General features: G+C 48.6%; 1 protein-coding gene across 2 annotated transcripts; it reads left to right on the forward strand.

Moving 5' to 3' along the window:
• Positions 1-3,066: 3,066 nt before the first annotated feature.
• GOLM2 (golgi membrane protein 2) lies at positions 3,067-24,001 on the forward strand. Of its 2 annotated transcripts, XM_042824748.1 has the most exons (10): positions 3,067-3,408; positions 7,906-7,960; positions 8,820-8,922; positions 9,924-10,014; positions 10,815-10,959; positions 11,768-11,848; positions 12,206-12,304; positions 12,795-12,968; positions 18,087-18,254; positions 22,323-24,001. In XM_042824748.1, the coding sequence occupies exons 1-10, from the start codon at positions 3,082-3,084 to the stop codon at positions 22,394-22,396; spliced, it is 1,317 nt and encodes a 438-aa protein (XP_042680682.1). In that variant the 5' UTR covers positions 3,067-3,081; the 3' UTR covers positions 22,397-24,001. The 2 variants fall into 2 exon arrangements, with proteins under 2 accessions (XP_042680682.1, XP_042680683.1); XM_042824749.1 differs by lacking the exon at positions 18,087-18,254.
• Positions 24,002-26,676: the final 2,675 nt, after the last annotated feature.

The raw sequence follows: 26,676 nt of genomic DNA on the forward strand, positions 1-26,676 counted from the left end.
TAAATAACACCCAGAAAACCCTTTGCCAGGCAGGATATCTGCAGTAAAGTCAAACAAAAATCAGGCACATAATGTGCATTTCATCAGGAAAAAGCCATTCTGCTTCGTGAAACCACTGAAGGGATGTCTGTGACCTGCCTGCAAATGCTGCGGGAGAGCACAGAGCCTGGGAAGCTTTAGAACAGCTCTGAGCATGCAGCGCAGGGAGAGGGCTGTGCCAGGCAACAGCCTGGGGAATTTCAGGTACTTGTAAGTCAGAATGCATATTCTTGAAAGACAATCAGCCTTTTAGGAACTTCACTGCCGTGCTGTTCATCGCTCTGTGTGCCCTAGATCCATACAAAGAGATATCGTGCGTTTTCCCCCTTGACCTGTCCAGCCCTGGAGCCACAGCAGCCCAAGGCGTCGGATCCTCCCTGCTCCTTTGTACCTCTGCACACTGCGTGATCATTTCCAGCTCTGTGTGCCCATAGACAGCAGTGACTTCTGCTTCCAAAACATCGAGGAGCACAATTTCTGCTCGCTGCAGCACTGATCAGCAGATCAGGAGAGAGGCAGTACTCTCAGGTTATTGGGGGTCAGGCCTTAATTATGAGATAGGGCACGCATGAGACAGCGACAGCGCGGACAGAGGAGCGCTCCCTTAGCTTATGAGGTTCCCTGGAATGATGGCACTGTCTGCAGGTCCCACTGTCTGCAGGTCCCACTGTCTGCAGGTCCCACGGAGCCCCACAGGGCCTCAGGCTGCAGCCCGCACTGCCCTGCTTTTACCACTCAGTCCTGACCTTGGAAAGCATGCGAATGCCTTCCAGAGAAACTACAACTTTGTGTTACCAACTTTCTCCATAATTTTGACATCCTACACACGCAGATAGAATATGAATTCAGCGAAATTCGTTCTTCTCTGTAACCCACAAAACACACCACTGGAATCTCAGCTGTGCACTGAGCAGCCCTCCAGGGGCAGCTCCACGAGCTGTTCACGAAACCGCACTTCTGACCTCCACAGCACAGCACTGCTGATGCTCAATTACAGCACGCAAGGAGCGCAGACAGCACGCCTCCCTCCTTACCCCACTGTCTGCAGGTTTCACCCACTGCTCGTTAGCTGTGCGGGAGGAATAACCTCTGCTATTCATCCCCTCCACATCACTCACCGCTCCCAGTGCCTCTTTGCAGCTCTGCTCCTCCTTGCCTTTCCTGGGCTCCCCTACAGTCCCTTTGATCGCCCCTCAGTTCACGACCTCGTTAGGAGCTCCTGATGAGAACTGCAGCGCTCGGGAAGCAGCACAGCGCGGATCTGCACGCTGACTGAACCTTCCTTTCGTTCTTCATTTCCAGCCCACTCCTCCCTACCCCCTTCATTTCTTTTTCCCCACTTGTTTTCTTCTTCTCACAGTGCCCACGCAGACGCAGGAGGCATCATCAGAGGGCTGTTTCTCCTGCATGCGCTCCCTGACACCGACCAAAACTGAGTTCCTGTGCTGCTGCTCAGTTTCCCCATGTCCTGCAGTTCTGTAACCCTTTTTACTCGGCTTCATTTTTTATCATTCTGAAAAACAACACCGGATTCCCACAGATGGTGCTGTCCTGTTATTCATAGTTTCCTTTTTCCTCCTTCCCTCCAATCGCTGTAAAATACACAAAAAGAACACAAACCTACGTCCCAGCTGAGCAAGCTCCTAACTCCATTCTTGCCAACTTCTACCTGTTCTCAACCCACAGGCAGACTCCTTCAGAGCTTAACGGTTTGGGAAATCTTTCCAAGGAGCTCAAGAAAACTTTCTTAATTCAAGCACGTTGCGACAAACAAATAAATGTAAGCAATTATGTCTGAGCCTTGCAGAACTCTAATTGGAGCCAGAGGAGCCTCGCTGACGGGCTCCACCTGCCCTTCCCAGCACACACCGTTTGACACACACACAGTGCCGGCTGTGTTTCTCCTCGGCTGCTTCTCTTCGCACTTCTGCCGAGCTGGTCAGGCTGGGAGGCGATCAGCGGGTAACTTCACGCACGCCAGCACTTTTCATGCCTTCAGCAGCTTTCTCTTCACGCCCGTTTTGCTCTGCCACGCGGCAGCTCTGCATTTAACCCCACAGATTGCTTTCTGCGTTTTCTTTGTTTGGACACAACTCGGGTTTCTTATGACGCCTCCTCGTCCCGTGCAGCTCCGCGTGAGCGCAGCGCTCCTTCCGAGCTCCTCCATCGCCGCGGTGCCGACCCGCAGCCCCGGGCGGAGCTCCGGCACCGTTCAGTCGCCCAAAGCCGAACGCCATTTGCAGGCCGGGCGCCGCAGACGCAGAGCGCAGCGCCCCCTGCAGGACGCACCGCCGAACTGCACGCAGCGCCACGGGACGGCAGCGCCGCGCGGCACCCAGCGGGAGATGCAGGGCGGGCGCGCGTGGTTCTCGCAGCTGGCAGAGCCGCGCGGTGCATCCACAGAAAACAATTCCCGCGTTCCTTTCCTCCTTCACAGCTCGCGATCCGGCGTGCCGCTGTTCCCCGCGGGGAATCCCCTCCGCGCCGCCGCGTGCCGCCCCGACCGAGCGCCCCGCGCTACCCCGGCACCGCCGTCAGTGCGCTGGGCGGGACTGCGGCCGGAGCCCGGGGCTGGGCTTCCGACACGTGCTGTCCCTGCGCCGTGAGACGCAGCTGCCGTGTGACACAGGAGAGAAATGGGGCAACTCGGTAACAACGAGCGCGCTCTGAGCGTTTATCGGAGCGTTTATCCGGGCGTTTATCCGGGCGTTCCGCGCACATCGCGGCGCTGACCGCTCACCGATCGACCGCCAGGCGGCGCTGTGGGAGCGGGGCACGACGGACCCGGACAGCGGCGCGCGGCGCTCCCGCGAGATTTGGCAGCGTGCCGTCTCGCGAGAGGCGGGCGGCGGAAGGGGCGGGACGGCGGCCGGCCGGGAGGAGGGCGGCGCGCCGCCAGCGCGGCTCTGCGGCCTGTGCGCGTCCGCAGCCCTCAGCCCGCCGCCGATCCCCGCCGCCCCGCGGCCCTTTTCTCTGCGCGGCTCCTCTGAGGCGCGGGCGCAGGCGGAGAGCGGGTGCAGCCCCCGCCCGGCGGCCTCCCCCATGGTGGGCTTCGGGGCCAACCGCAGGGGCGGCCGCCTGCCCTCCTTCCTGCTGGCCGCCCTGCTGCTCGTCATCGCCGTCCTCGCCTTCAACTGCTGGAACGCGGCGTCCCGCCAGGCCGTGCTGCGGGAGGAGCTGGCCGAGCTGCAGAGCCAGGCCAAGCGCACCGAGGTGGCCCGAGGGCGGCTGGAGAAGCGCAACTCCGACCTGCTGGGCCGGGTGGATTCGCACCGCAAGCAGCTGGAGCAGAAGGAGGCGGATTACAGCCAGCTGAGCAGCCGACTGCAGGCCAGGGACGGGCAGGTGAAGCGCTGCGAGGACAGCAGGGTGAGCGCCGGGCTCCAGGCGTTACGTATTGCGGGCGGGGAGAAAACGGGTGGGACTGTCGCGGGAAGGAGACACGTGGCGTCAGTGAGCGCCGTGTGCCTGCGGGGGGTCCTGCGGGGGAACGGCTGCGGGTGCGTGGTGAGGGGCGGCTGCGAGTGGCGAAGGGCAGCGCTGCTCTCGTTTGGAAATCTGTGCCGCCGAACGCCGTCTGTACTGAAAACAACGTGGTTTATAAACGGGTATCTGACGTGGATGGGACGGGTGGGAGGGCTGTGGGGAGCAAAGCTCAGCGCTGGGTTGGGGGAGGTGAGGTCTGGGAGAGGTGGTTCCTCTGGTAAAAGGCAGAAGGTGAGCTGTGGGTTTGTAGCTGATGTGCTCTGTCTGTCTCTGAGTTGGCACACAAATAGTGGGGGCAGGCAGGTTTAGCACTGGGACTTGTGAGTGGCTCAAAGAACGGAGGGGAAGCAGTCAGAAAGGTCTGTTACCAGAACAAGCACACGGTGTGTGTGAATTATTGCACCTGAAGACTGGGCTGATATATGTATGTATTTTCTCAGAATACGGTTTTGTGAGGATGCTCTTGGACACAGTTATGCCAGTGATTCCAGTTGGTTTGTGAGATGGAGAGCTGTAACAAAGCACCAACACTGGATGCTCACAGTGAACCCGGCTTTGCTTCATAGCAAACTCCATTGAGAGGTGCTATTCTGGTGGCTGTTGCTGCACTCTGTGCTGCTCTCCCGGCCCTTTGCCTTGTGCTCATCACATCAGCCACGTGTTTCCCATGCTGAGGGAGCCAGCACATCTGCAGATGCTCCCTCCCAGCTCAGCAATGCCCACAGCAAGCCCATAGCCTTGGCTTTACCCTCTGCGTGCATTACATGTCCCCCTGTGCCCTTGTTTGCTCGTGACAGATATACAGCAGTAATTAAGTGTTCTGGTGTCTTGTTAAAGGAAACAAAACAAATAATAAAAGGAAAAAAAAATGCACGCAATCCATTTCACTCCGAGTGCAGACAGGCAGCACTGCTGGATGGTGTGTGAGCTGGGAGGATCCTGGCAGGGCAGTGCTGAGAGCACTGGGGCCACGTGTGTGTGCAGGCTGCTGTGAGGAGGAGTCCCTGAAATACAGATGAGCATCTTACCTTGGTGTGCCAGGAGCTGGGAAACAAGTGATGGTAAATGAGGCTCGATCCGCTCTGTAGGCTCACCACAGCTGCCTGAATCTCACAGAGGTGTTGTAGCTGATCTTTGGAGGTGAATCTCTCACAAGGAAAGGTCTTCTAAAGAAGGTGGAAAAAACAAGTAAGAGTATCTTTGTAACTACAATTTGGAAGAAAAGAGTGTTTCTGGAAGTGGAAATATACTGAAATGAAAAGGAATGTGCAAAAGCTTCCTTTTGTGCTGGAGGTGAGCTGTGAAGAGGAGCTGTGACAGAACACACAGTGCTCACAGCAGGCAGAGGCAGTGACTGTGCCGGGGCTGGGAGGTGATGCACGTGCTGTCGGTTGGTTCCTCAGTGTTTCATACTGCTTTGCATATTGCCAGGAGATGTTTTTTCAGAGCTTTATGCATCCCTTTGCAGTCAGCTCAGTAGGAAGATTGAGTGGCAGGATTTTGTGGTGGAGAGCTTCCAAACGGCCGCCGCGCGCTGTGTGGGGGCTCCTATCTGTGTCTGCTCTTGCAGCTCTCAGGAGCTCACCTTTCTTGTTGCAGAGCTGTTGCTGGCTGTGCCAGTGTGTAATACATCTTTGTCCCTTGGTTGGTGCTTTGAAGTGCTGCTTCGTGGGACGAAGCTGCTTGGTGAAACTCCCTTGGAAGAAGCAGCTGGCTGTGTCCTTTTCTGCCAGAGCTCCTCCACAGCTCCTCAGTTTGCAGAGCTGTAGCTCTACAGCAGTGCTGCTGAATGCAGCTTCCTGCTCTTGCTTCTTGCTCCCCAGCAGCAGCATCTCCAGGGCTGCAGCACGGTGGTAACTGACTGTTGGGAAAAGGGCACTTGATGGAGTAGGATGATCGTGGAGTACATCTCCTTCTACTGTCAGCCTTTTGAAAGGGCTTTCATGTGCTGTTCCAGCACGTGCCGTGGTGGGGAATGGGGAATGGCCATTCTTGGGGCAGTATGGACAGCTGGTGCTGCTTTGGTGGCAGTTTGGGGGCTGGAATGGCTCTGAGATGGGGTGAGTGTTTGCAGCTCACTGCTTGTTTCATTGGGAAGCAGTTACCACCTGCGTTCTTACTGCAATAAATACATAAAGGTAAATGCAGTAAATACATGAAGATAAGCTCCGGTGTGTTTGTAACTTTCTTCTGGGCTGCCTTTTGTTACGAGGGGCACTTGCAGTTTAGAAGCATTGGAAGGGTTACCTTGTGTGTAGCTGGCTCTGGCAAGCAGAGGATTTCTGATGTTTATACTCCTGTGCAGAGCTCAGTGAATCGCAGGGGATTCCTGCTATGCTTCCCAGCTGCTTTGGAAAGGCTCTGGGAGGCCGTGAGGAATATGGGCAGTGCAAACGGCTCTGGCTTCCAGCAGCACATGGATCTGGAAGAGCTGGATTTGTGCCATGCTTTGTGGGGTGGCTTTTTTGCATGTGGAGGTGGAACAGATGAATCATTAAACGCTTCTTCCCTTTCCATCCCTCGGACTGGGGACGTTTGCTGTCAGCCAGGCAGTTTGGGCCATAAATTCTGGCACTTTTCTCTGAAACTCAAAGTTGTCAAAATGAAAGATAGTGTGATAAAGCTGATCCTATCTCCAAATCAAATTCCTGTGTGCAGAGAGGCAGTTCCTCCCCACCACTTCACAACTCGGATGTTTGATGGGGTGAGGAAGAGCGAGCTGGCAGCAGGGCTGTCTGTGTTATGAATTCTGATAGATGAAGGTTTGAAAACAGCCCAGCGCTTTGCAGGATCTCTGCTGTTTGTGGGTTTGTTGTGTTCTGGGGAAGAATTGCATTAGAGTGGATGACAGGAAAAAATTGGTAATTATTGCTGGTGATTTTGCATTTTTTTTGTTTGACATCGCCTGCTTTTGGCTTTCTCTGGAAACAGAAGTGCTTTTAAAGGGAACCTCTTTACTCGTGGTCAGTAACCCTGCCTGCACTGCTCCCCTCTCTGGTGCTGAGCTGGCAGGACGGGCGCCCATAGGAGCAGAGCTCAGCTCTTCTGTCGGCCTTCTGTGTGCAGTCCTTGCTGCAGGCACTGCTTGTGCTGCTCAAATAGAGCGCAGGAAGCCCAGAGCAAGCTCTCTCCTTTGATTTGGGTGTTCTCTGTCTGGAGCGGTTTTGATTTCATGCTGGGCAGGGTGCATACAGCTGGTTCTCAGACGTGTGGCTGCGTCATGCCCAGGAGGCTCTTTGGGTGTCCCTGCGGGCTGCTGCTTTCAGATCCCAGCAGCACAGTCAGGCTTCTGGGGCTGCCAGGAGGCTGCGCCCTGTGCTGCTGTGTTTTGGGGAACGGCTCCTTGAGCAGCTCTGCGAGTCCCACCTCCGGGCTGCACCCTGCTATGGCACCGCAGCCCCCGGGAGCTGCCACAGGGGTCAGCCTGCCAGCAGCACGAGTCTGCGGAGCGGAAAGGAGGGTGTGGGAAAAGGGGAGCTGGGTGTTGTGGAGGAAACGCTGCGGAGGGATGGACGTGTGTCTGTTTGGCAGCTGCTCTGGGGGACGCTGTAGGGCCTGGCTGGGAATAAAAGCTGCCAGCTGTGCTCGTGCTGCGTTCCTTTAACAGTGGTGGAAGTGGGGGCTCTCAGGAGGCAGAGACAACAGGGCCTCAAGTGGTGCCAAAGCTGTGTGTCAGAACCCTCGAGCCCAAGCTTTCTGCGTGTTTTTGGTGTTACTCTGCTTTTTTTCAGACAGCTAAATGCAGTCTGTGGTATTCCAGGAGGTCACTGAGAGCATCAGCCTCGGTGCCGAGCTGCCTCAGCACCCTGTAGTCACCCCCACATCAGCTGTGGAACTGCAGGATAAGTAATGGCAGCATCCATGTTGCCTGCTGATGGCATTGTGCCACCTTGTCTCACTATGCTCTGTGTCCATTTTTATCTTAACTTCTGCTTTCGTTTGTAAAAACAAGAGAACACACCTTTGCTCCATGACTTTGTATGCATTTCTTTCTATTGCAACTGCTGTTTTTTCCTGACTGAAAATACCCAACACGTAGCAGTTGTGGAGGTCTACTGGTGCCAGATTCTCTCTTAAAAGTATAATTTGTGTTAAGAACTTAATGTAGTGTCACATTAAATATTTGCTTAAAATATACAGCAGATAAAAGATGTTTTGCTAATGATGCTGCTTGTTTATTTTTATAAACTTACGCTTTGACTTTGGGAATCCATTGCCCCCTTTGCAGCACTGGGATGCAGGGAGCTTGCTGCAGTCCTGGCACAATCTGCTCTTTTTCATAACGAAAAAAGAATGAGTGAAGAAGCATTTGAATCTTTACAGTCTAAACCCTCTCTATTCTGCTGAAGACTGCAGTGATGGAACGTTTCTGCCTTTCAGGTGAAGCTGCAGAACAACATATCGTACCAGATGGCAGACATACATCGTTTGAAGGGTAAGGAATTCGTGGCCGTGCTGTACTTTGTAACTGCCCAGTGCTGCAGGGTGTTTGTGGGATGGAGTGCTGGGTGTGCTGCAGAGGCTGATGTGTGCAGTGCTCGTTGGCTGAGTGCTCTGCACTTCAGTGCACGGCTGGTGCCCACGGCCTCGGCGCTCCTGTCTGCAGTGAGGTTCTGTTCTGGCACTGCTGGCTTCCAAGATGCTGCAGTTGTTTTCACGACCAGTTCAGTACAGCTGGCCCAGCAGTGCTGGGGGCCTGTAGGGCCGTCCTTGCAGGTGTTGGAAACGTGCCGTGGGGGCAAAAGTGGGCCAGCTAACACCCAGGTTTGTGCATACCTGCAAACAGCATCTTGGCCTTTCTGCCTGTCTGTAGGGCTGCTGTTAGCATTTAAATGGTTATCTGTGTCCTGAGAAGCAGGAGAAAAACCATTGGAACAGTTGTATCAGGGTTTTTTTGAGCAGTGTGAAGATACTTCCTTGGTACATTTGTTGCTGAAGAAGGGCAACTTAGCGGTGCTCCTGTGTTACTCAGAGTAACAGATTCTTTTTAGGAGACTGGGGAGGGTTCCCAGACAGGTGAGATGGCACCGTGTGCCGCTTCTGAACAGAAGTTAATGAACAATTCAGCCTTTTTAGCATTGGTTCTGTAGTATTGGAGCTGCTCTATGTTCTGTAGCGATGTTTGGCACACTGAAATAAGGTGGAATCTTTTTCAAGATAAAGAATCTTTATATGTAGAAGAAACGACAAAACTTGAGCAACTTTTAAACTCACACAGCAATAGCAGACGTGTTGCCGTGGGGCATTTTGCATTCAGACTGTATGTTAATACTGACTTGTGCTCTTTGGCCCAGAACAACTGGCAGAATTACGTCAGGAATTCATCCGCCAGGAAGATCAGCTTCACGAGTACAAGAAGAACAACACTTACCTTATGAGGAGGCTGGAGTACGACAGGTATGTCTGCTGGAGGCTCAGAACTGTCCTTTGTGTGTGTGTGACACCAGTCTGCCTTGGTTAGAAGACAGGTGAGTTGTACACGTAACCCTCAAACTCAGGGTACCCGTTTGATGATGCAACTTTAACTTAAAACATTAAAATCAAACATCTAGCTGTTATTCTGATATAAAAGTGAGATATGTATCCTGTGCAAAATCTAATTTGAATTGTTCAGTGTTTATAATGTTGAGATCTGAGTTAACGAGCGTGCGGAAGAGTTTGGTGAGCAAAGTTCTGTAAGCCACTGGAATAGTCAGGTCTGCCTTCCTAACGGAGAAATGCATCAAACTGAAGTTAAAACACCGTGTGTAAGTGAGATTTCAAGCACAGTAGAGCAGTGGGGAGAACTGGTCCTTCTGAAGCCTAAGGAATAGCAGAGATTAGCACTGAGCAGTGCTCAAAACTGTCGTGGAGAAGCAGATTTCCTGTTTGTGCTGCGCTGGGTGTCTGCAGGTTTGTGTGAGATGGGCGTCGTGTTGGCTTGTGTGGATCTGTGTGCTGTGTTAGAGACACTGGGAGACTCAGCTGTGTCATTCATGGATGTTGTTTGGGCTGGTAGCAGTAACAGGGTCCTGGTTGTGCTGCTTCTGTGCTGACAGCCACGGGAGGCATTGCTTTCCAAGTGGAACAAATGCATGCTGATGACAGATGAACTGGGAAGCGTGGATTTTCAGTTGCTCTCCAGGTTTTGGAGGAGAGCCATTCGAGGCACTTCTGTTATTTTACTGTTTCTGTGCTTTGTCCTTGTTTTTCCAGTTCCACCTTTTTCCTGTATTCAGTCCATTTTCACTCCATCCACATCTCATTCCAGGACAGAGGGTTTTGGACAGGCTGTTCTGCTTGCAGCTCGGGTTTTGCTTTTTGTGCCTCTTCATTTTTTGTCCCTGTTATGTTTATGGGAGAGCGGATATAACAAATCCAACAAATGAAATATGACTGATCATGTATTTCTAATTAAGTCTGCAGTGTGGGCAGCAGATCAAGGAAATGAGAATGCAACATGAAGAAAACATGAAGAAATTAATGGACCAGATTGTTCAGGAACAAAAGGTGAGGCAGAGTTACGTTCCTTTGAAACAGAAGAACCTGAAGTCCTTTGGTTGTTGACGCAGCAGTTCAGATATATGAGGGCTTGCACATTTCTCCTCTGAGCTTTGATGAAATGCTGGGCTGGGTGTCAGTAAGGCCATCTGCCCGTTTGCTCAGTCACTGAACTAAGCCTTGAAGATCGGGCTTCATTCTTTGGTCTGCTGTGAGTGGGTTTCAGTCAGATCTTGAAGTTTAGGATTGCTTTTAAGTCTGTGACCTGAGGTGTGAGGCCTGGGGTGTCTTTACCACTTTGTGATATATTTAAGAGCTGAGATGACCTTAACTTTCTTACCGTGGTAATTTCTTCTGTGTGCCCATACACTCTTGTTTATTTGTGAATTGCATGAGGTAGGTGCCTGCTAGAGGCAATGCTGGCTTGTGCAGAACCCATGGAAATAGCTTTCCAAGTTCTGTGCTTGTTCCATGTCAGTTGAAACTAACGTGTTGTGGAATGGTAATGGTCGTCTTGCCATTCCTTTGCAATAGCTCAGATGTTATTCACAGTTATGAATGGTTTGGCTATTGTATGGATGCCACAGTGCTTTACACTCTGTTATGTGCCCAGAAGCACAGCTCCAACTCTCAGGACTGAAGTTCATATATAGAGGACTTGTGCTGTTGTTTGCGTTGGTGAACATCTGATTCATAGATGTGATTTGGTTTGTCCAAAGCAAATCTTAACTTTATGGTGTTCTGTGCTTGTTTGTTTTTAACTTTCACAGCTGTGCTTAATAACTGTTCTAATTAATTTGTTCTAACAGGCAACGCAGAGAATTCAGTCCATCAAAGATGCTGAGATAAATCCCAATGGTGATGACCAGGCAATGTCTAAGATTGTTCCAGAGATGGAAGTTAAAAATGCAGAAAATAACGAGCTGCCTTCAGATCGTGGTGTAAATGGCAAAGGTATTTCTCTTTTTTGGGTCATTTCTGGTGTGTAGTGGCCAAAGGTGTTGTGTCCTCAGTGCTGTACAGAATCACCTGCAGCAAAGCAATGAGTTGCAAGATGTATCCATAGATTGTCGTGTCCTTTCTCTGGGCCTTTCTGTGAAAGCAGTTTCTTGCACAATTTTGTGTTCATCTTTATCATTTGTTTGGCATCTCCTTCCTCACGTGGCCAGCTGTCAACTGGGGATTGCCACTCTGCTCATCATGAAATGTCTTGTGGTGAGCTGGGGAAGGGGAGTGTTGGTGGAGAGCTGGGTTCTGCCCAGAGGAGGTGAGGAGCACCAAAATCTCTGTGAGAAGTCTGTAGCTGAGAAACTCAGCAGGAACAGTGGGAGCCTTTGATCACCAGGAGCTGTGCAGGAAGCTCTCAGTGAATAACTTGCAATTGTTTCCTGCCTCCAGGCCCCTCTAAAAGGTGTTTGAGTTCTCCTTGCTTCTACTTCTGCTGCTGAACCTGCACCTTTTTGTATCAGTTCGGTGTCTTTTCCAGTCAGTTTCTTAAAGCAAGCTTTTCCCACTCAGCTACCAAGAGCAGTGCATCTGTTTCCCATCCTTTTCTGAGGATTGCTTGGACTGACTTTGGGATCAGTGCTCCACAGCAGCCTTCAGGACTTGGATGGAGCAGTGTGGGAAGTCTTGTAGTTGGTTTGTCAGTGTGGGACATTTGCTGTGCATGATGGACTTTTCTTCTGGTCTTAGAGACCTCCTCAAGAGGGAAACAGTCTTAATGATTAATAAGGTAGAACATCTTGTTTTTGTCTTGCAGAGAAAGTCAAACCAGGAGGAGATGCAGGCATGCCTGAAATAGAAGACAATGACCCTGCTAAAGCTGATGATACTCCCACTGGTCAGGAGAAATACTCTAATACTTAGAGTTAGGATTTTTGATCTGATTTGTGTTCCGTGTGAATATTACGTGTTTCATAATGAGCACAGAGTTTTAAAAGCTGTCTGTGCTAGTGAAGTTCAACTGAAATACAGGATGTGAAGATTTCTACTGTTTGTTACAGCTTTGAATCCTCAAAACTGAGCGCTTCAGTGCTTCCAGAAGTTTGGTGTTGTTTTGTTTTTTTTGGCCAGAAGTTCTGTTCTGCATATTTTCATCCAGGATTTGAAAACAAAATGTTTGTAGGATTGTCAGAGGAAGAGGAGTTGTTGTATTGCTGGTTTCACATTAAGGCTTTTCTCAATGTTTTTGTTCTAGCTATAAAGAAGCCACTTATTTCAGCTCCCAGAAGCGATAATCATCAGTCTGTGCTTCACCCTCCAACTGAACAGCCCCACGCTCCAAATCTGGCACCAGGTAAAATGCTGACTGGCAGATGATGTGCCAACCTTTTGTGCCAAACTTCCCAATTAATATCTGCTATTTTATCATGGATACTTGGTGCAGGTGTCCAGCACTCTCTTCATTTGGTACTATTACAGAGAGAAGAAAAAATGATTTCTGCTGGATACCAGATTGAATGTATTTTTAGTGTGGGCTTCTGAGGCACTGTGGTTGCTGCTTACGTGGTCTCCTTATGCTCCCTCTTGTACCCAATCATTTCTGAGCCTTTTGGTCAACTTCAGCCAAATTTGACAACCAGAAGTTACAAAGAGAAACGCTTAAAGATTTCTCCACTGGACAGGAGAGTGTAATAGAACTCAGTAATCCTCTGTGTGGGCACTGGTTGGGGTTGCAGCAAATCATCAGGAGTTGATTATTTATTAAAATGTGATTATTTTTTACGGTAGCATTAAAACCTTTCTTTGGAACCATGCAAGCACTGAATGCACTCCTTTTTCTGTAGGTCTGCGTAGTGACAACGATGGAAATGCTGATATTGCGAAAGAGAGACCTCCAAACTCTCTTCAGCACTTAAATTTTGGTGAAAATATGGAAAGTCAGAATGAAAACAAAATTGAAGCAGACCATATAGACCTTCAGAAAAGCAGAGCTGTCGACTTGCAAAAGATGAAGCAAAGTAAGTTGGTGAATGTCATATACATCAATGTAGTAGGAGAATTGTTTTGCTTTCCATCTGTTCTAATGCTGCTTATTTGGAAAATAGGAACCATTACAGCAGGTGCTCTTCTGGAGAGTAAGCCTGAAAGGAAACGTAATGTTGTTGTGTCTCTAAAGCCAAACAAGCACCTGAGCGTGTCATCGCTCATATGTAGTCAGCCAGCATGTGAAAATCATTTGCTTATTGGCATTCAAAATGTTTCAGGACAGTACTGCATTTAAATAGATTGCTAAGTTAAAACTTTTGGTCAGTGCACGATAGGGTGACTTACATTCATGTTGTGTTGCTTGACTTACATACGAGTTTGGGGCAAACTCACCACAACTCAGCTCTTACACCGGGGAGCTTTGATGTTGTAGGTCTGTGTGTTGGCACAGCGTGATCTCCAGAGCTCCTCTCTGCAGTGATGCTGCCAAAGAAAGAAGCCTTCACAAAGGAGCAAATCATACATTGCTTACAGTGTGTGATGGTAGTAATGCTGATGTAGTGGGTGGACAGCAGGTAAGAGTCTGCAGAAATGCCCGTGGTTTCTCTGCACTGTTGATTCTGAAATGCATCTCCACCTTGCAGGTAACGCTGTCGTGTTTGAGCTGTGTGCTGTACTGGGTGCTCCTGTGTGTGCTGTGGGTGCACTGGTGAGGCATACCTTCACCAGTTGTTTTCAAAAACTCATTCCAGCTGTTTAGCATTTGGGTGACAAAGGCACGATTCCAGGAAAACAAACGTATTGCTACAACACTTCGTCCCTGTTTTTACCTGAGCAAGGTGTGGATTTTTAATTACGTGCACATTATAAACTCAGCTTTGAATTTGTTTTCACCCAGAGGTGAAGCAGCTTTCCCTTAGGCTTTGGTTTCTGTGATCAGAATCTGTACTCTGAGACAAAGCATTACATGTGAACTCACAACCCTCTTCTGAGTCTGAAAGCAGTAAGGAAGGTTTCTGGAGCGTTCTGCCAGTAAACGCCGTTAGTTCTGGGGCTGGGTGAGCAGTCCTGCTTTTGTTGAATCATGAACTGGTTTAAGCCTGGAAAAGCCTTCTGGAAGCACAGACAGCCCTTGGAATCATGAAGCTGTGGAGGCCTTTTTTGTCCTGTAAGGGTTGGTGCAGGAAGTTTGCTTTGTTAACGTTGTGTCAGTTTCTTTCCATGCCCCAGCCTTGTCTGGCGCTTCTCTAACGTGGAGAATTGGCAGGAAAATTCCTGGCTCCTAGCAATCATTGAATAGTCCTTGAATAACATTAAAAGTAAGTTGAGGATAATGTTTACAGAAATAAATGGAGCATTTCTGGGGTGCTATTGTGAAACAGAGGTTCAGTTGTAATAGGGCCTGTGAGCTCCTAGTCAGATTTGTGAGCTGATAGATGTTGAGGTATAATGGCACCAGGTGTTCAGGTGTGGGGCATTCAGTGCGTGCTCTCCTTCTCCCCCACCCCCCTGTTCCCCCATGAGCTCAGATGCTACAGCCCATAGATGGTGCAAAACCTTATCAAGAGGTTTGGGAAGCTATCTGGAGTAGTTTTTGAGCCTTTAACAGCTTTGAGAAATGCAAGAAGATACATCTAAAAAGTGAAGTGATTTGAGGAGTTCCAGCAGCCTGGCCTTGATATCCAGAATGAAAAATGAACAAATTCTCAATCAGTCTGAATAGAATAAAGTGCTTTACGTGGATTTTTCAAGAACAAACTATGTCAGTGATAAATGTATATTCAGAGGAGCAAAAGCAGGATGGGACTTCGTTGCAGAAAACTAATGGAGATTTGGTCAGGAATAAATTGCTAATTTATGGGTGCGTAACTTTATGCCAGACATAGGAAGCAGTCTGGAAAAAGCAAACAGCCACCAGGTTTACAGAGGTGTGTCTTTTCCTGCTGGCTGATAAACAGGATGTAAGAGGGGTGCTTTCAGCAACGTGGGAGTTTGCAAAACGTGAAAGTAGTTTGCAATTAAGAATGGAAAGTCAGGTGCACAGGACAGTAACAAGCAGAAAATGAGCAGTTCAGTAGAAAGCAATACGCCCAACAGTCACTAACAGTGTTTTCTTCTAGAGTGTGTTAACAAGAATGGCAGGGAGGAGACAAATTCGGAGTACGTTCTCTGCTTGTCTAGTGCTTTGAGGCCATCCTGTGGCTCTAAATGACAAAGATTGGAAAGGTGAAGGCAGAAGGAATTGGGTGGGGATTAAAAGAGGAGGAGGGAGAAAGATCTACAAAGAGCAGGGTGGAATGGATGGGGAGCAGGCATCTGCTGTGCTCCTGGAAACAGATGATAACGAGCGCAGGCTTCCGTTACTTTAATACCACTCGTGGCTCTTTCTGGAGAGATGAGGCTGTTCAAATAATACAGTAAGTTACATTAATTCAGTAAATAGTGTAGCTCAAAATCAGCGTGCAGTTTGCTCAGTTCTTCTTCCACTTCACGTATCCTGAGATGTCCAAGACTGTTCAGTTTATCAAATGAGCTTCTTGCAGAACCTGCACTCTGTGAGCGGCTGCATCAGAACGGACACAGCCTCGTGTTTCAGTTCTTGACTTTTTACATGGATTGGCTGTCTGCCCTGGGAATGGATCAATGCATGGGGGGCAGGAGCAGTGATGGAAATGGCCCTTCTGAAGGCTGTGGGTACCTGAGAGTCAGTAAGCACTGATCAGCTTTTGCCCTTCCACGTGATACCTTGCATCATAATGATGCGGTAAGGAAGAGGATTTCTTTCACATCTAGAAACCTGCATTAGTTATTTCTGTAAGATTTGTTTCCTAATTGATCAGCAGTGGCCATTTTGAAAGGTCCACTGGTGCTAAATTAGTCCTTCTGGCCTAGAGGAGAGCAGCTCCAGCATGCATCTCTCACTGCAGACGATTGCCTGGCTGGGGTTTGGTTTCTGGGCGCTGCCATCTTGTCTCATCCCATGAGCTGATGCACGCCAACAACCTCTTGTTGGTTGGGCTGTCACATCTGCCCAGCTTCAGAATTGTGAAGCTTCTTCAGAAATATGCTTTCTTTTTTCATTTTATTAGCACAGATTTTAAAAGGATTTAAAAATTGACTTTGGTACCAGGTGTGGAGGTGCCAACATGGCAGCTGTATGGTTTCAGAAGAGGCGGAGGCTGACAGAAGTGCAGCAGGCACACGGTGCTCGTGCCTGGGGGGGGGAAGTGGGAGTGCAGCAGGGCTGCAGTGTGTGCTGCTGTGTGAAGCTGTAAGGTGCCTCAGTGTGAGCATCAGCAGCTGCTGCAAGGGCTGCACGAGGGTCCAGGTTAGCGATACCCAACTACTGTCTGAGTTCCTTTTGTCAAACACTCCCTATGGCCTTTAGCATCCACTGCATCCTTATGGGACATCGCACTGCTGTCAGTCGCCTCTCCCGCTTTGCGGCAACGTTCCGCTCACTCAAACAGCCCTTGTCATGCCTGGTTCCAGACAGCAGCTCACGTCTGCAGTGAGCTGAGCAGCAGCCCACGACGCCACCACGTGCTGCTGGTTCAGATTCCAGGCAGCGCTGCTGCCCGTGCCTGGTTCAGCAGGCAGCTGGTGCCTTGCTGGCTCCCGTTCTGCTGGCCCGGCTCCCGGTGCCCCAGGAGCACGTGAGTGCCTTGTGTCAGGGCTGATGCCCTCCTGGTGCTGGGCAGGGAGTCACCTGCTGCCTCCAGCCCTCAACCTGGCTCTGCGCACGCAGTCGGTGGGGCGCTGGGTTCCCTGAGGCCTTCCTGATGTTTTAACCTTTCCTTCTGTCAGCTCACACTTGTAGCATTTCTGCACACCCGCAGCCCTGGTTTTTTCCGTAAGTTAATCGCTTTCAGTTTTTCTCATGCCTAACTTTATATTTAACGTGCAAATTGTGCAGTTGTTTGTAGAAGGCAGCGTCCAAAAATAAAGACAACATCACAAGGATTAGTGAATTACAGAGATGAATAGAGAGTGAACAAATCAAACCTCTGATGTACAAACACATCCTAGGCAGCAGTGTCTGTACATGTGAGGGCACTAGCTGCCACCCTTCTGCTTTTCAAGCCCTGTTACTGTTTCTGCTCTGAATTTTATATACTGCCACGTACCAGTTTTCACTGTTTTAAGGGAAAAATTCATTTTCACATCTGTCCATTGTGACCCAAACACTTTTTTATTCCTGATGTGGAAATCATCAGTTTTACTTCTGTGTTTAATTGCTTCCAACACAGATCACTTCACATCTGCCCTGGCAGGCCTTTTGCTTGGTTTGTCTCCAGTCTGCAATGATTGCGTTGCACTTCGACCCCGTTCTCCTTTATGCACAGTCTCCAGCCCCGTGCCCTTGGTTAGTGTTGCTTTCTTTAAGCCGTGGACAAGCAGACTGAATTCTGTGGTCTTGACCGTTTCTCCTTTGTACCTCATTACACCCCAGGTCTGAACTTGATGTTACGCCTGAACCTTTCACTGTGTGCTCGTTTGCAGTCGTTTTATAGTTGCAGCTAATTATTCTTCTGGTTTGTTGTTGGAAGAATTGTTTGTGTGGAACAGTTCTTAATCCTTTGCTGTGATACAAAAATACTGCAGTTGGAACGTTACCTGGGTGTTACCCAGATCAACTGGGGGCCTGAAGAAAAAGCAAGGCAGGTCTGTGTGAGGTTGGTACCCTTGGCAGCACGGCGCCCACGCTGGAAGCTCCTTTTCCATGTACAAAGTCAGCAATGTTTTGCTCCTTTTTTTTTGGTTCAGGACAACGTCTGGGTACAAAAACTTTCCCTCTGTGCTCTTCAGCATTTGGTAAAAGCAGAGCACATTTGTGGTGTGCTTGTAGATAACCAGCAGTGGAGCTTTTTGTATGGGTGCTTCCCCTGCTCCTTCCTACGAAGCGAAGCCCACAGCAGGCAGATCTCAAGCCCCAGTCCAGAGCCATCGAGGCCATGCTGTCTCCATGGAGGTGTTCCTAAGCAGCACTGTTGTCCCTCCTGCACACACACTCTCCCTTCTACTCCCTTTTTCCTCCAGTCAAAGCTGCTACAGAAACCTGAATATCCTAACCTGCAGGCTGCTTTAATTTAGAGTCTTCCTGTTTCTTTCCTCTCTGCTTCTGACTTAATCCTTTGCCTACTTCGCAGGCCGATTCTTTGATGAGAATGAATCCCCTGTTGATCCGCAGCAGGGTTCTAAACTGGCAGATTATAATGGGGATGATGGTAACGTGGGTGAGTACGAGGCAGACAAACAGGCTGAGCTGGCTTACAATGAGGAAGAGGATGGTGATGGTGGAGAAGAAGACGTCCAAGGTGAGCTTGGGCCTTATCTCCATCCCACTGTAATGAAATCCACACTGAGTGTTCTTGTTGAATTTGTGTAAAGCCCCATTAATTTTGGCTGATCTGCAATTTATAATACGGAATAAACAAGCTTTAGGCCATCTTTAAAATTCAGCTCGCTTTCCATTTGAAAGCACTGTTACAGCAGCTCTCAGAATATTCCCATTGCTTATTTCAATTTTGCACAACTTCTGCTAGGGAAATCGAGATGTTTCAAATTTTAGAAGTGGTTTTCTAAACACAGACGTGGTGCATAGCTGGCTGGGGACGCAGTCTTTGGCATTACACTTCTCTACTTAAAACTGCATCAGTGGTTTTTGACTCCTGCTAACTGAAGTCACACCTGCACTGAGGTGGCACACAACCAAGTCCCAGATATCAAGTATGGTGTAACTTTTTGTGCATCCTACACAGATTCAACAGACTTTGGTTCCCCTTGTCAACCAAACTGCAGAACTCAGCCTAACACCCATCCCTGCATGTTGCCCCCCATGCATGCATCTCACTGTGTCACCTCTCTGTTGTTGTCTGCTGTGCAGCTGCCACGTTGTCTGCCGTTCTCCATGTAGTTGTTTGGTAACGTCTTGTGAAGGGCTTGCATGTCTGGAGGTTGGAAATGTCTGCTGAAACATTTACAGTATTTCCAATTAAGGAAATGATGCAAAATAAAGGGGGAGTGCAGAGGATGGGAGGGCTGTAACTCTTCAAGTTCTGTGTGCACCCTGATTTTGATCCTTGCAATGCAGGTTTTTTAACTGGTGGGTTGTCAATGATTTTATTGTCATCCAAGCATAGGAATAGGAAAAGCTGATAGAATGCAGCTGATTTCTGTTAGCGTGCACTGCTGCATGCAGACTGTGCAGTGGCTGTGCTGGTAGTTTGAAACACAAGAACAAGCACAAGAACGGTGTGGATCAGAACCCTGGGCAATTAATTTGCTCACTGGTGAAAATGAAAAGTGCTGCTGCTCCAGGTGACGTGGGCTGGCTGCTACACTTCCATTCAGAGCTGTAGCAGGGGACTTTAGTTGCTCTGGATTACAAATGCCCGTCCCTCTGGGTGTGCTCTAATGAGGTTCTGAACGGATTGTTAAGGCCAGCTTCCAAATGAGTGTAAATAGTCCACATGGCCTCCTGTACTGATGGGCACTGCCCTGTGGAAGCAGGAAGCTGGTTTCTCATGGTCGTGGTTTTGTAGAGCAAAAGAAAGCACAGTGTGGGGCACGTCTGCTGTGCACTCTGCAAATTCGAGCAGTGGTGTGGATTGAGTTGAGTTTTGGTCGTTATTTAGTTCAGTTCTCCCTCATATGCAGTGGGCGATGCCTGGCTGCTCTCTGCATCGCTTCCTTAACTGGACTTCAAAGGGTGACTCCTGACATGAGTGAGTGCCAGTGCTGCCCTGTGCCATTCGTGTGGCTCAGCCTGCAGGCAGCCTTCTGCAGCCGCTGCCTCTGTGCCGGGCTGAAGATGCCCAGCAGCACGGCGAGGCAGCAGAGCAGCACTGCAGGCCCTGCAAACGCTGCGCTGTGCCCCCAGCATGGAACTGCCTGCTTACCAACACTGCTGTGGTGGCTCTGCGAGAAAACCAATGGCTTGAGGTAGCCAGAAGCAATATCCAGTGAGCTGTGAACCAGTACAGGTGCCTTGAATGGTGCGCTGCCAGCAGCTTATGCAGTGATGGGCTCAACGTGGGAGTGAGTGCTGGAGAACTGATAGAAACCAGAGGTTGTGGTTATGCAGCTTGCTGTGTAGGAGCTGCAATTGAAAGTGGCCTCAGAACTTTCACTTGCTGATGTGACACCTCTCAGCTCAGTGCTGTGGTGGCTTTCGCTTTGGACTTTCCTGCCCAGTCTGTTCACATCTGCACAGACAGAAGAGATTTTGTGCCATGTAGTGAAGATTGAAGGCTGACCTGGGGGCTCTTCCTGCAGAACAGCCCAAGCAGCACATTACAACCTCTGGCTTCGTGTTCCAAACCATCCGTTGCCTTGTCTCCTGGTGACTTGTTGGCTTGTTCTGTGTGGAGAGTGGTACTGCCAGAGCAGCATTTTAGAAGTGTCTGCTTTAGGTTTTGTACTTAATTTACCAGCAGGGGAAGAGAAGGTGGAATTGTGGGATTTTGGAGGAGGGGTTGTTATAATTGTTTGGAGGTTATAAAAAGAAAAACCCACTGAATTTCTGCCTCAAAACTATTAGGAAAACATCACGTGGTTCTGCATTAGGCTAGAACAAAGCATCTGGTATGTGTAAACAAAGCAGTTTGGTTAAATGTGTTTTTCTGTTACCACTAAAATTGCATGGGCCTTATGTTGAAATATGAGGAAAACAGAGAAATTTGGGAGATGCCTTCCTGTGAACACCAGCATCCAAACTGGCATTTCTCCTTTCAGTTCACCTGTTTGAAATGCAAAGTGAAACGGACACTGTTGGCTTCTGCACCAGTAGATGTTTGGTGGTGGCAGATTATACCAATCAGGTGATGCCCACATGCTTTATTAGTGGCTTCTACCAAACAACAGCGTGTGTCACGCAGATAAAAAGCCTGTGCCAGTGGCTGTAGCTGCTGGTGTACCTGCCTCACTTGTGGGCTGATAATAAACTTGTGACTGTTTTAGAGCTTCAGACAGGTTATCGTCAAGCGATCGGCTTAGTAAACTTGTGGAGGGGCAGCTGATGGCAGTCACTTGAGCTCTGCTTTCTGCTCCTGTGGACTAGCGTCCTTCACCTGGGTGTAAGGGACACCGCGAGCTTTGCAACGCAGCAGAAGCTTCTTGGTTAAAACACACTGGACTTTCAGGACCTCTTTTCTTGTGGGACCACACAGGAGCCATCTCAATGACGGCAGCCAGAATCACGTGCCTCAGTAGTTCTTGCAAGAGATGCTTCAAGATATATTTTCCTTGATTTTACTTTTTTTTTTGTGCACTACAGCAAATGAATACAGTGAGGATGAGCAAGTTTTGAGCGTTTGTTTTCATGATTTTTCACGAGCCTCCAAGTCCCAGGACTAGGAGTCAAGAAGTAGGAGAGCAGCAGGAGAGGCAGGCGCGTGGGATCTGCAGCGTGGAACGCCTTCGCTCGCTCTCCCAGCCAGGGACGAAGCAGCAGCCACCCTGCAGAGCAGCAGAGCTGCGGCGCTCCGGGCGCTTTGCATCAGCTGCAGGCTGCTCTGCACGTGCTGCTCTCAGCTGCTCTGCTGCTCTGCTGCACTCTGCTTCCTGGCTGAGCTGCAGAACAACGGCATGTTTAAGAGCAGATGTTTCGATGGGTGATGATGGCTGTTTATTTACTGCTTGGTAGCTTGACTGGATGGTTGTGTTTTGGCTGTGAAGAATGCATTGCTGATTCCTAGCAAGGCTGAGGGAATACAGATTTCTATTGATAAGAAGCATGGAAAGGTTGAACGCTGCTTTTTGTGCTTTTAAGAGTCCTTCAAGTTTTATACTTGAGTCTGATATGCAGGATAGCAGTCTGTAACAATGCTGATAGCACAGGCAATTCAGAGTATCATTTTTCAAACCTAAGGCGTAAGCTGGAAGAGTATCAGCTCCTCTGCAGTTTGTTCAGAGCCTTGGAGGAGGCTCACAAGGACTCCTCTGTGCTGGTCCTGCATGGCTCCCAACCTCTGGTAAAACCCTGCAGCGTTTCAACTCTGCCAACTTGTAACCCGTGCTGATGTAACCTTCCAACATTGCAGAGACTTTCTGGTTGGCTTTTAGTGGGAGAGTTTCAAGCCTATAAAGGAACATTCTCAATTTACAGTAGTTCTACAATCCCTCAAGTCATCAGATGTCTGAGATGCAGTTGAACAAAGCTGGAGATGCTCAGTAGTGTGCAGTCACAGTTTGTCAGCGGGGACAAACCCCCAGGTGCTGCCAGCAGGCAGGGCCTTGTGCTGCCCTGTTGGCCGAGGGGACTCCATTCCCACAGGCAGACAAGGTGCGGGTGGATGAGTTAGCACTGTGTTCATGGGAAAGCCTGCTTAATCTTTTGTTTCATTACCGTCACGTGAGAATTGGTCTGAATATTTCCATTGCAGATGATGAAGAAAGAGACCTACAGAACGACCTCGTCGATTACAGCAAGCCACGCTTTGGTGACGGTGTTCTTTAAGGCTTGAGTTAATTGGGGAATGCAGATGAGATCTCAGCTGAAGAACTTGAAGTGCTGCAAAACTGAACCATTTTTACTTTGCCGTTTCATACTTTAAAACAAACTGATAATTAAAGATAAGTATACTCAAAAGTTAGGGAAGCAACAGAAGGAAACAGTTCTGTACATATGTACATAGTTGTACTATTGCAAATTGTATTAAAATGACATTTTTGTTGTTACATTGAGCCAATTACTTAGACTGTACCTTATCTGTAAGAATCTTGACATTTAAAACAATATTATAAATAGGGGCCGAGCTGTTTCTGCAAATTAGAAACCTTTGTAAACTGGAGAACTTGTACAGTTTGTATCTCATGTACCAAATACACTGTGGAAACAATGTACAGCCAGAGGACTCCTTTTCTACAGTAATTCCTGTATGAGCAAAAATACTCTGCTTTTTTCATGAGTGCTGTGTGTTTTGTGTTTTGCAGGTGAGCTATTGTTTGAGAATGAAAACTGAATGCTTAAAAATTGCTCCTTCTTTGATGTGAGTGAGGAAGGACAGTGGCACAGGCCTCAGAAGCAAGCACCATTTTGATTCTCACGTACAGTGACCAAAACTCACAGCTAGAGCTGCAGATCAGTGGCAGCAGAGTTCCAGTAATTTGATACATCCTGAGAAAGTTGTGTAACTAATAGCTTATCTTAAAAGCTGATATAAATAATTCAACACAGCTTGTAGGGGATCTTTGTGCACGTGTTAAAGGAGAGAGAGCAAGTAGTGTGGGGATGGGGGAGGGAAGAAATCTGCATCAGCATTGCAGGAACCTGAAGGGAAGGCACAACCCCTCCCCTCCCTAAATACCTTGTATGCAGAGTTTCTCTGTTCCAAGAGACTCCATCCTGTGTTGCAGTCACTCAAGTTCATTTACAATGTAATACTTTGGTACAGATCTCTCCAACCATCTGCCACTTCCACCTTTGCTTTTGTGTCTCTGACCAGTTTGTAAGTTAGATACTTTTTGTATTATGTGTTCAGCACTTTCTGTATTTTATGGAGATGATTCCGTTGATCTACAGTAGTGGATAATGAGGTTATTAACCCAACCTGCTTCTCCAAAAGGGCTACTGTGAAAAGAAATTACAGGACCTTTGACATGGGTGATTGTACTCTCTCTGTATTCAGGTTCCAGTCTGAAATAACAGTCTTGCTTGATGCCCATTCAGTGGACCTTTTACATTTCAGAAGTTGCATGATTTTTGTTTTGCTACATTATTCTGCTAATCAGTCTTAAAACACACGAGAAATAAAACATCACTTTCTGGTGATGCCTTCCAGTAGTTTGGTTTTTTTCCTCTGGTGGTGGTGTTTGAGGCCTGAGTTCTTCGTTACGTGTCTGAGAGGTGGGGGGGAGCAGCCCTCAAAGCAAAGCGCTGGGCCTGCTCTGCATTAGATCCATACTGACATCACACAGGAAGAAAAACCTGTACCAGGATTCTAAGAATAGCAGTCACAGTAAATGCCATATTTAAGCATTGCATTTTTTTGGTCTTAAACTGTAATTTCACCCTGAATTAGGTGTTCTAATATATTGGGTTCTAATAAATTGTTTAAAGTTTGTGAGGCTTCTGGCTCTTTTGTTTCCTTCTGCAGCCATATCAAAGTGATCGTGGCTCTGAAAATCAGATTAACACAGGAGCTGAGTAGTCTGACACAGACTGTTGGTCAGACAGGTTCCTGTGGAGGTGTACAGGGAGAAGCGTACAACCACACTGCCCTTGGTAAGTGCCCACATACACACTGAGGTCAGTAACCTGTTATTATGGGCAGCACACTGTGCATGAATTGTAGGCTTGCTTTACCCCAGTGTTCTGGGAGACCAACTGAAGCAGAGCCCGTACAGAAGCATGGTTTGATCCCCATGGGTGCCCTTTTAAGGAATCTGGTGGAGGTCACTAGGCATTCTACCCTTCATTATTTAGTGATCCGCTGTTTAAAGAATTTTATTTCTAAGGGGAATTGTTCTGTCAAACAAATTCCACTTGAGTGAAAAAAAGTCTGTGTTCTTTTGGGGAAGTGCCAATGTTTTTAGAGCAGTTTTTTTTTTTTGTGGTGGCTTCATTACAGCTGTTTTCTACACCACCTCCCCTCCCATGCCGGCAGTGGCTGCTTCCCCACCTCAGCAGTTAGCCCTGTACCCCCACCTCATCCCCTTTCTCCTTCAGGCCTGCAGTTCTGCCTTACTGTCCTTTCCCAGCCCTTCTGAACTGCCTCACTGCTGGGTGCAGCGAAGCGCCGCAGTGTTCTGTGGCTGTGCCTCCCCTCCTCTCAGCCAGCCCTTCCCATCACTTCACGCTGCAGCACCGACCTCCAGCTCCATGCCTTTCCTTTAGCATGTTGCCCTTCACCAGCTGGGAGCCACTGCTCTAGAGGACTTGGGACATCCAGTTCATATTGAAGACAGACATCTAGGCATGGCTTGAGCTAGAAAACAGATACAAACGTCCGAGTCACTAAGCTGAAGACACAAGACTCCAAACAGAGGAGTCTTCATTTTCCAAGGATCCGCAGGGCGCTCTGCCCTCAGCTCCATACAGTTGTGCTCACTGCACACTGCCAGCAGTGAGTCCTGCACTGATCCCCTGTTCAGGGATAACTGCCTCGCCTGCAAGCCGGCTCTTCTAAAGCACGCGTCCTCAGAGGCAAACAGCTCAAAGAAATGGCACCTGCTTCATTCCTACATGCTGCTAAAGATTCCAAACAAGCAGCTCTGTGTTCCCTGAGCCATTATATGTTAAAAAGAAAAGTTTGCCAACTAGCTTAAATCTGTAGTTTCATCCAATACCTCTTTCACCTTTTTTCAAGTAGAGGCCTAAAGAAGTGATGAAAATGTGACAGCTTTCAGGTATGTGGAAGAGAACAAGCTAGAAAAAAATGCAACTCATGCATTTTCTAATAAAGTTCCTTCAGACAAAGGCTCACTTAGAAAACATATAAATCATGGACCTGCCAGTGTGCATGGTCTATAGGTCTAGTATGCATAGGTCTGTACCTAATGTGTTCACGGCACATCGGTTAGCACCACAAGATCAGCTCATGAGTAGCAATATGAATGACTAACCTCTCTGGATTTTATTTTTTACATCCAGTTTTGAAATCCTGAAGCCATTTTTCTGAGCTGATACCCGTTTCCATGGAAACAGCAGCACACAAAATGTTGACATATTTCAGAGAGCGCTACTCAAATATCTGCTTCCCTCAAACCATCAGCTGAACTTCAGAACAGCATTTGGTGCATGCGGTGGAACTGCTTTACAAGGAAAATCAAGGCACCTTTAAACGATGGCCCAGGCCAGATCTTGTTGTTTGAGCAGTGTTTCCATACACAGCAGCGTGCAGCTCCTCGAGTTCCTGTTTTAAGGCTTGTGTATGAGCAGCTTTTCATCCACATGGCAGTGCATGGAAGGAGTCCATGCTGAAAAGCAGCAAACGAGACCAACAGACCTCATCCTAGCTTCTCATAAACTCACATCCCTCTTTCATACGCACTTCCAGGGGCTTCTGTTCGCCTTGCCACTTTGCAGTGCTGAGTGCTCAGCATCATCACTGCTAAGAAGAGGTCAGGAAGCGTGGTGAAGATGAGTGCTGTGCCAACAAGCTGAGCTCCCGGCCGTGCTGGTGGGAAGAGGACTGCATCTGAAACTGGACTAGAAAGCACAAGTTAGTTCAGTCGCTCTGGTTTTTGTACACCGAGTTTTCATTACTTTCTTCCTTTTCCTCCGCTTACTCGGGTTCATAAAGAGTAACAGCTGCACCTAGCACAGCCCTGCAAGCACACACCAAACCAAGCGATGGTTAGTCATTGAAAAATGGGTTTCCTACTGATTTGAGATCTAAGGGAAATTATTCAAATGCAATGAGAAAAATCTATGTTTTGCCCCAGGCTACATCTGAGCAACCTATATTAACTTGTGAGAGATGTGGCCAACTATTTCATTCTTTCTTAAAGACACCCCGTATTTTAAAAGGTGAAAAACATTTGCATTTTACAGTTGAAGGGGACACTGCTTTTGGAGGAGAAAGTGCCTCTGCCTCCAATTCCTCATCATCTCCCCCATTTCCCATTGGAGGACATGTGGGTACGGAGCACCCAAAGGGTCCCCAGTCTTCCCCAACCCCCGTAGCACAGGGAACTGCTCCTCCTGCTTTGTACCCAATACAGGTACCTGCGGCCAAGCGGGGGATAAGAATTGGAACAGCTTTTATAAAAGTAAAGCTTGGAAACAAGCAAAAA

This window comes from Centrocercus urophasianus, unplaced genomic scaffold (assembly GCF_019232065.1).
Source record: "Centrocercus urophasianus isolate 14NV4802_14NV808 unplaced genomic scaffold, USGS_Curo_1.0 seq_23, whole genome shotgun sequence".
Lineage (NCBI taxonomy): Eukaryota > Metazoa > Chordata > Aves > Galliformes > Phasianidae > Centrocercus > Centrocercus urophasianus.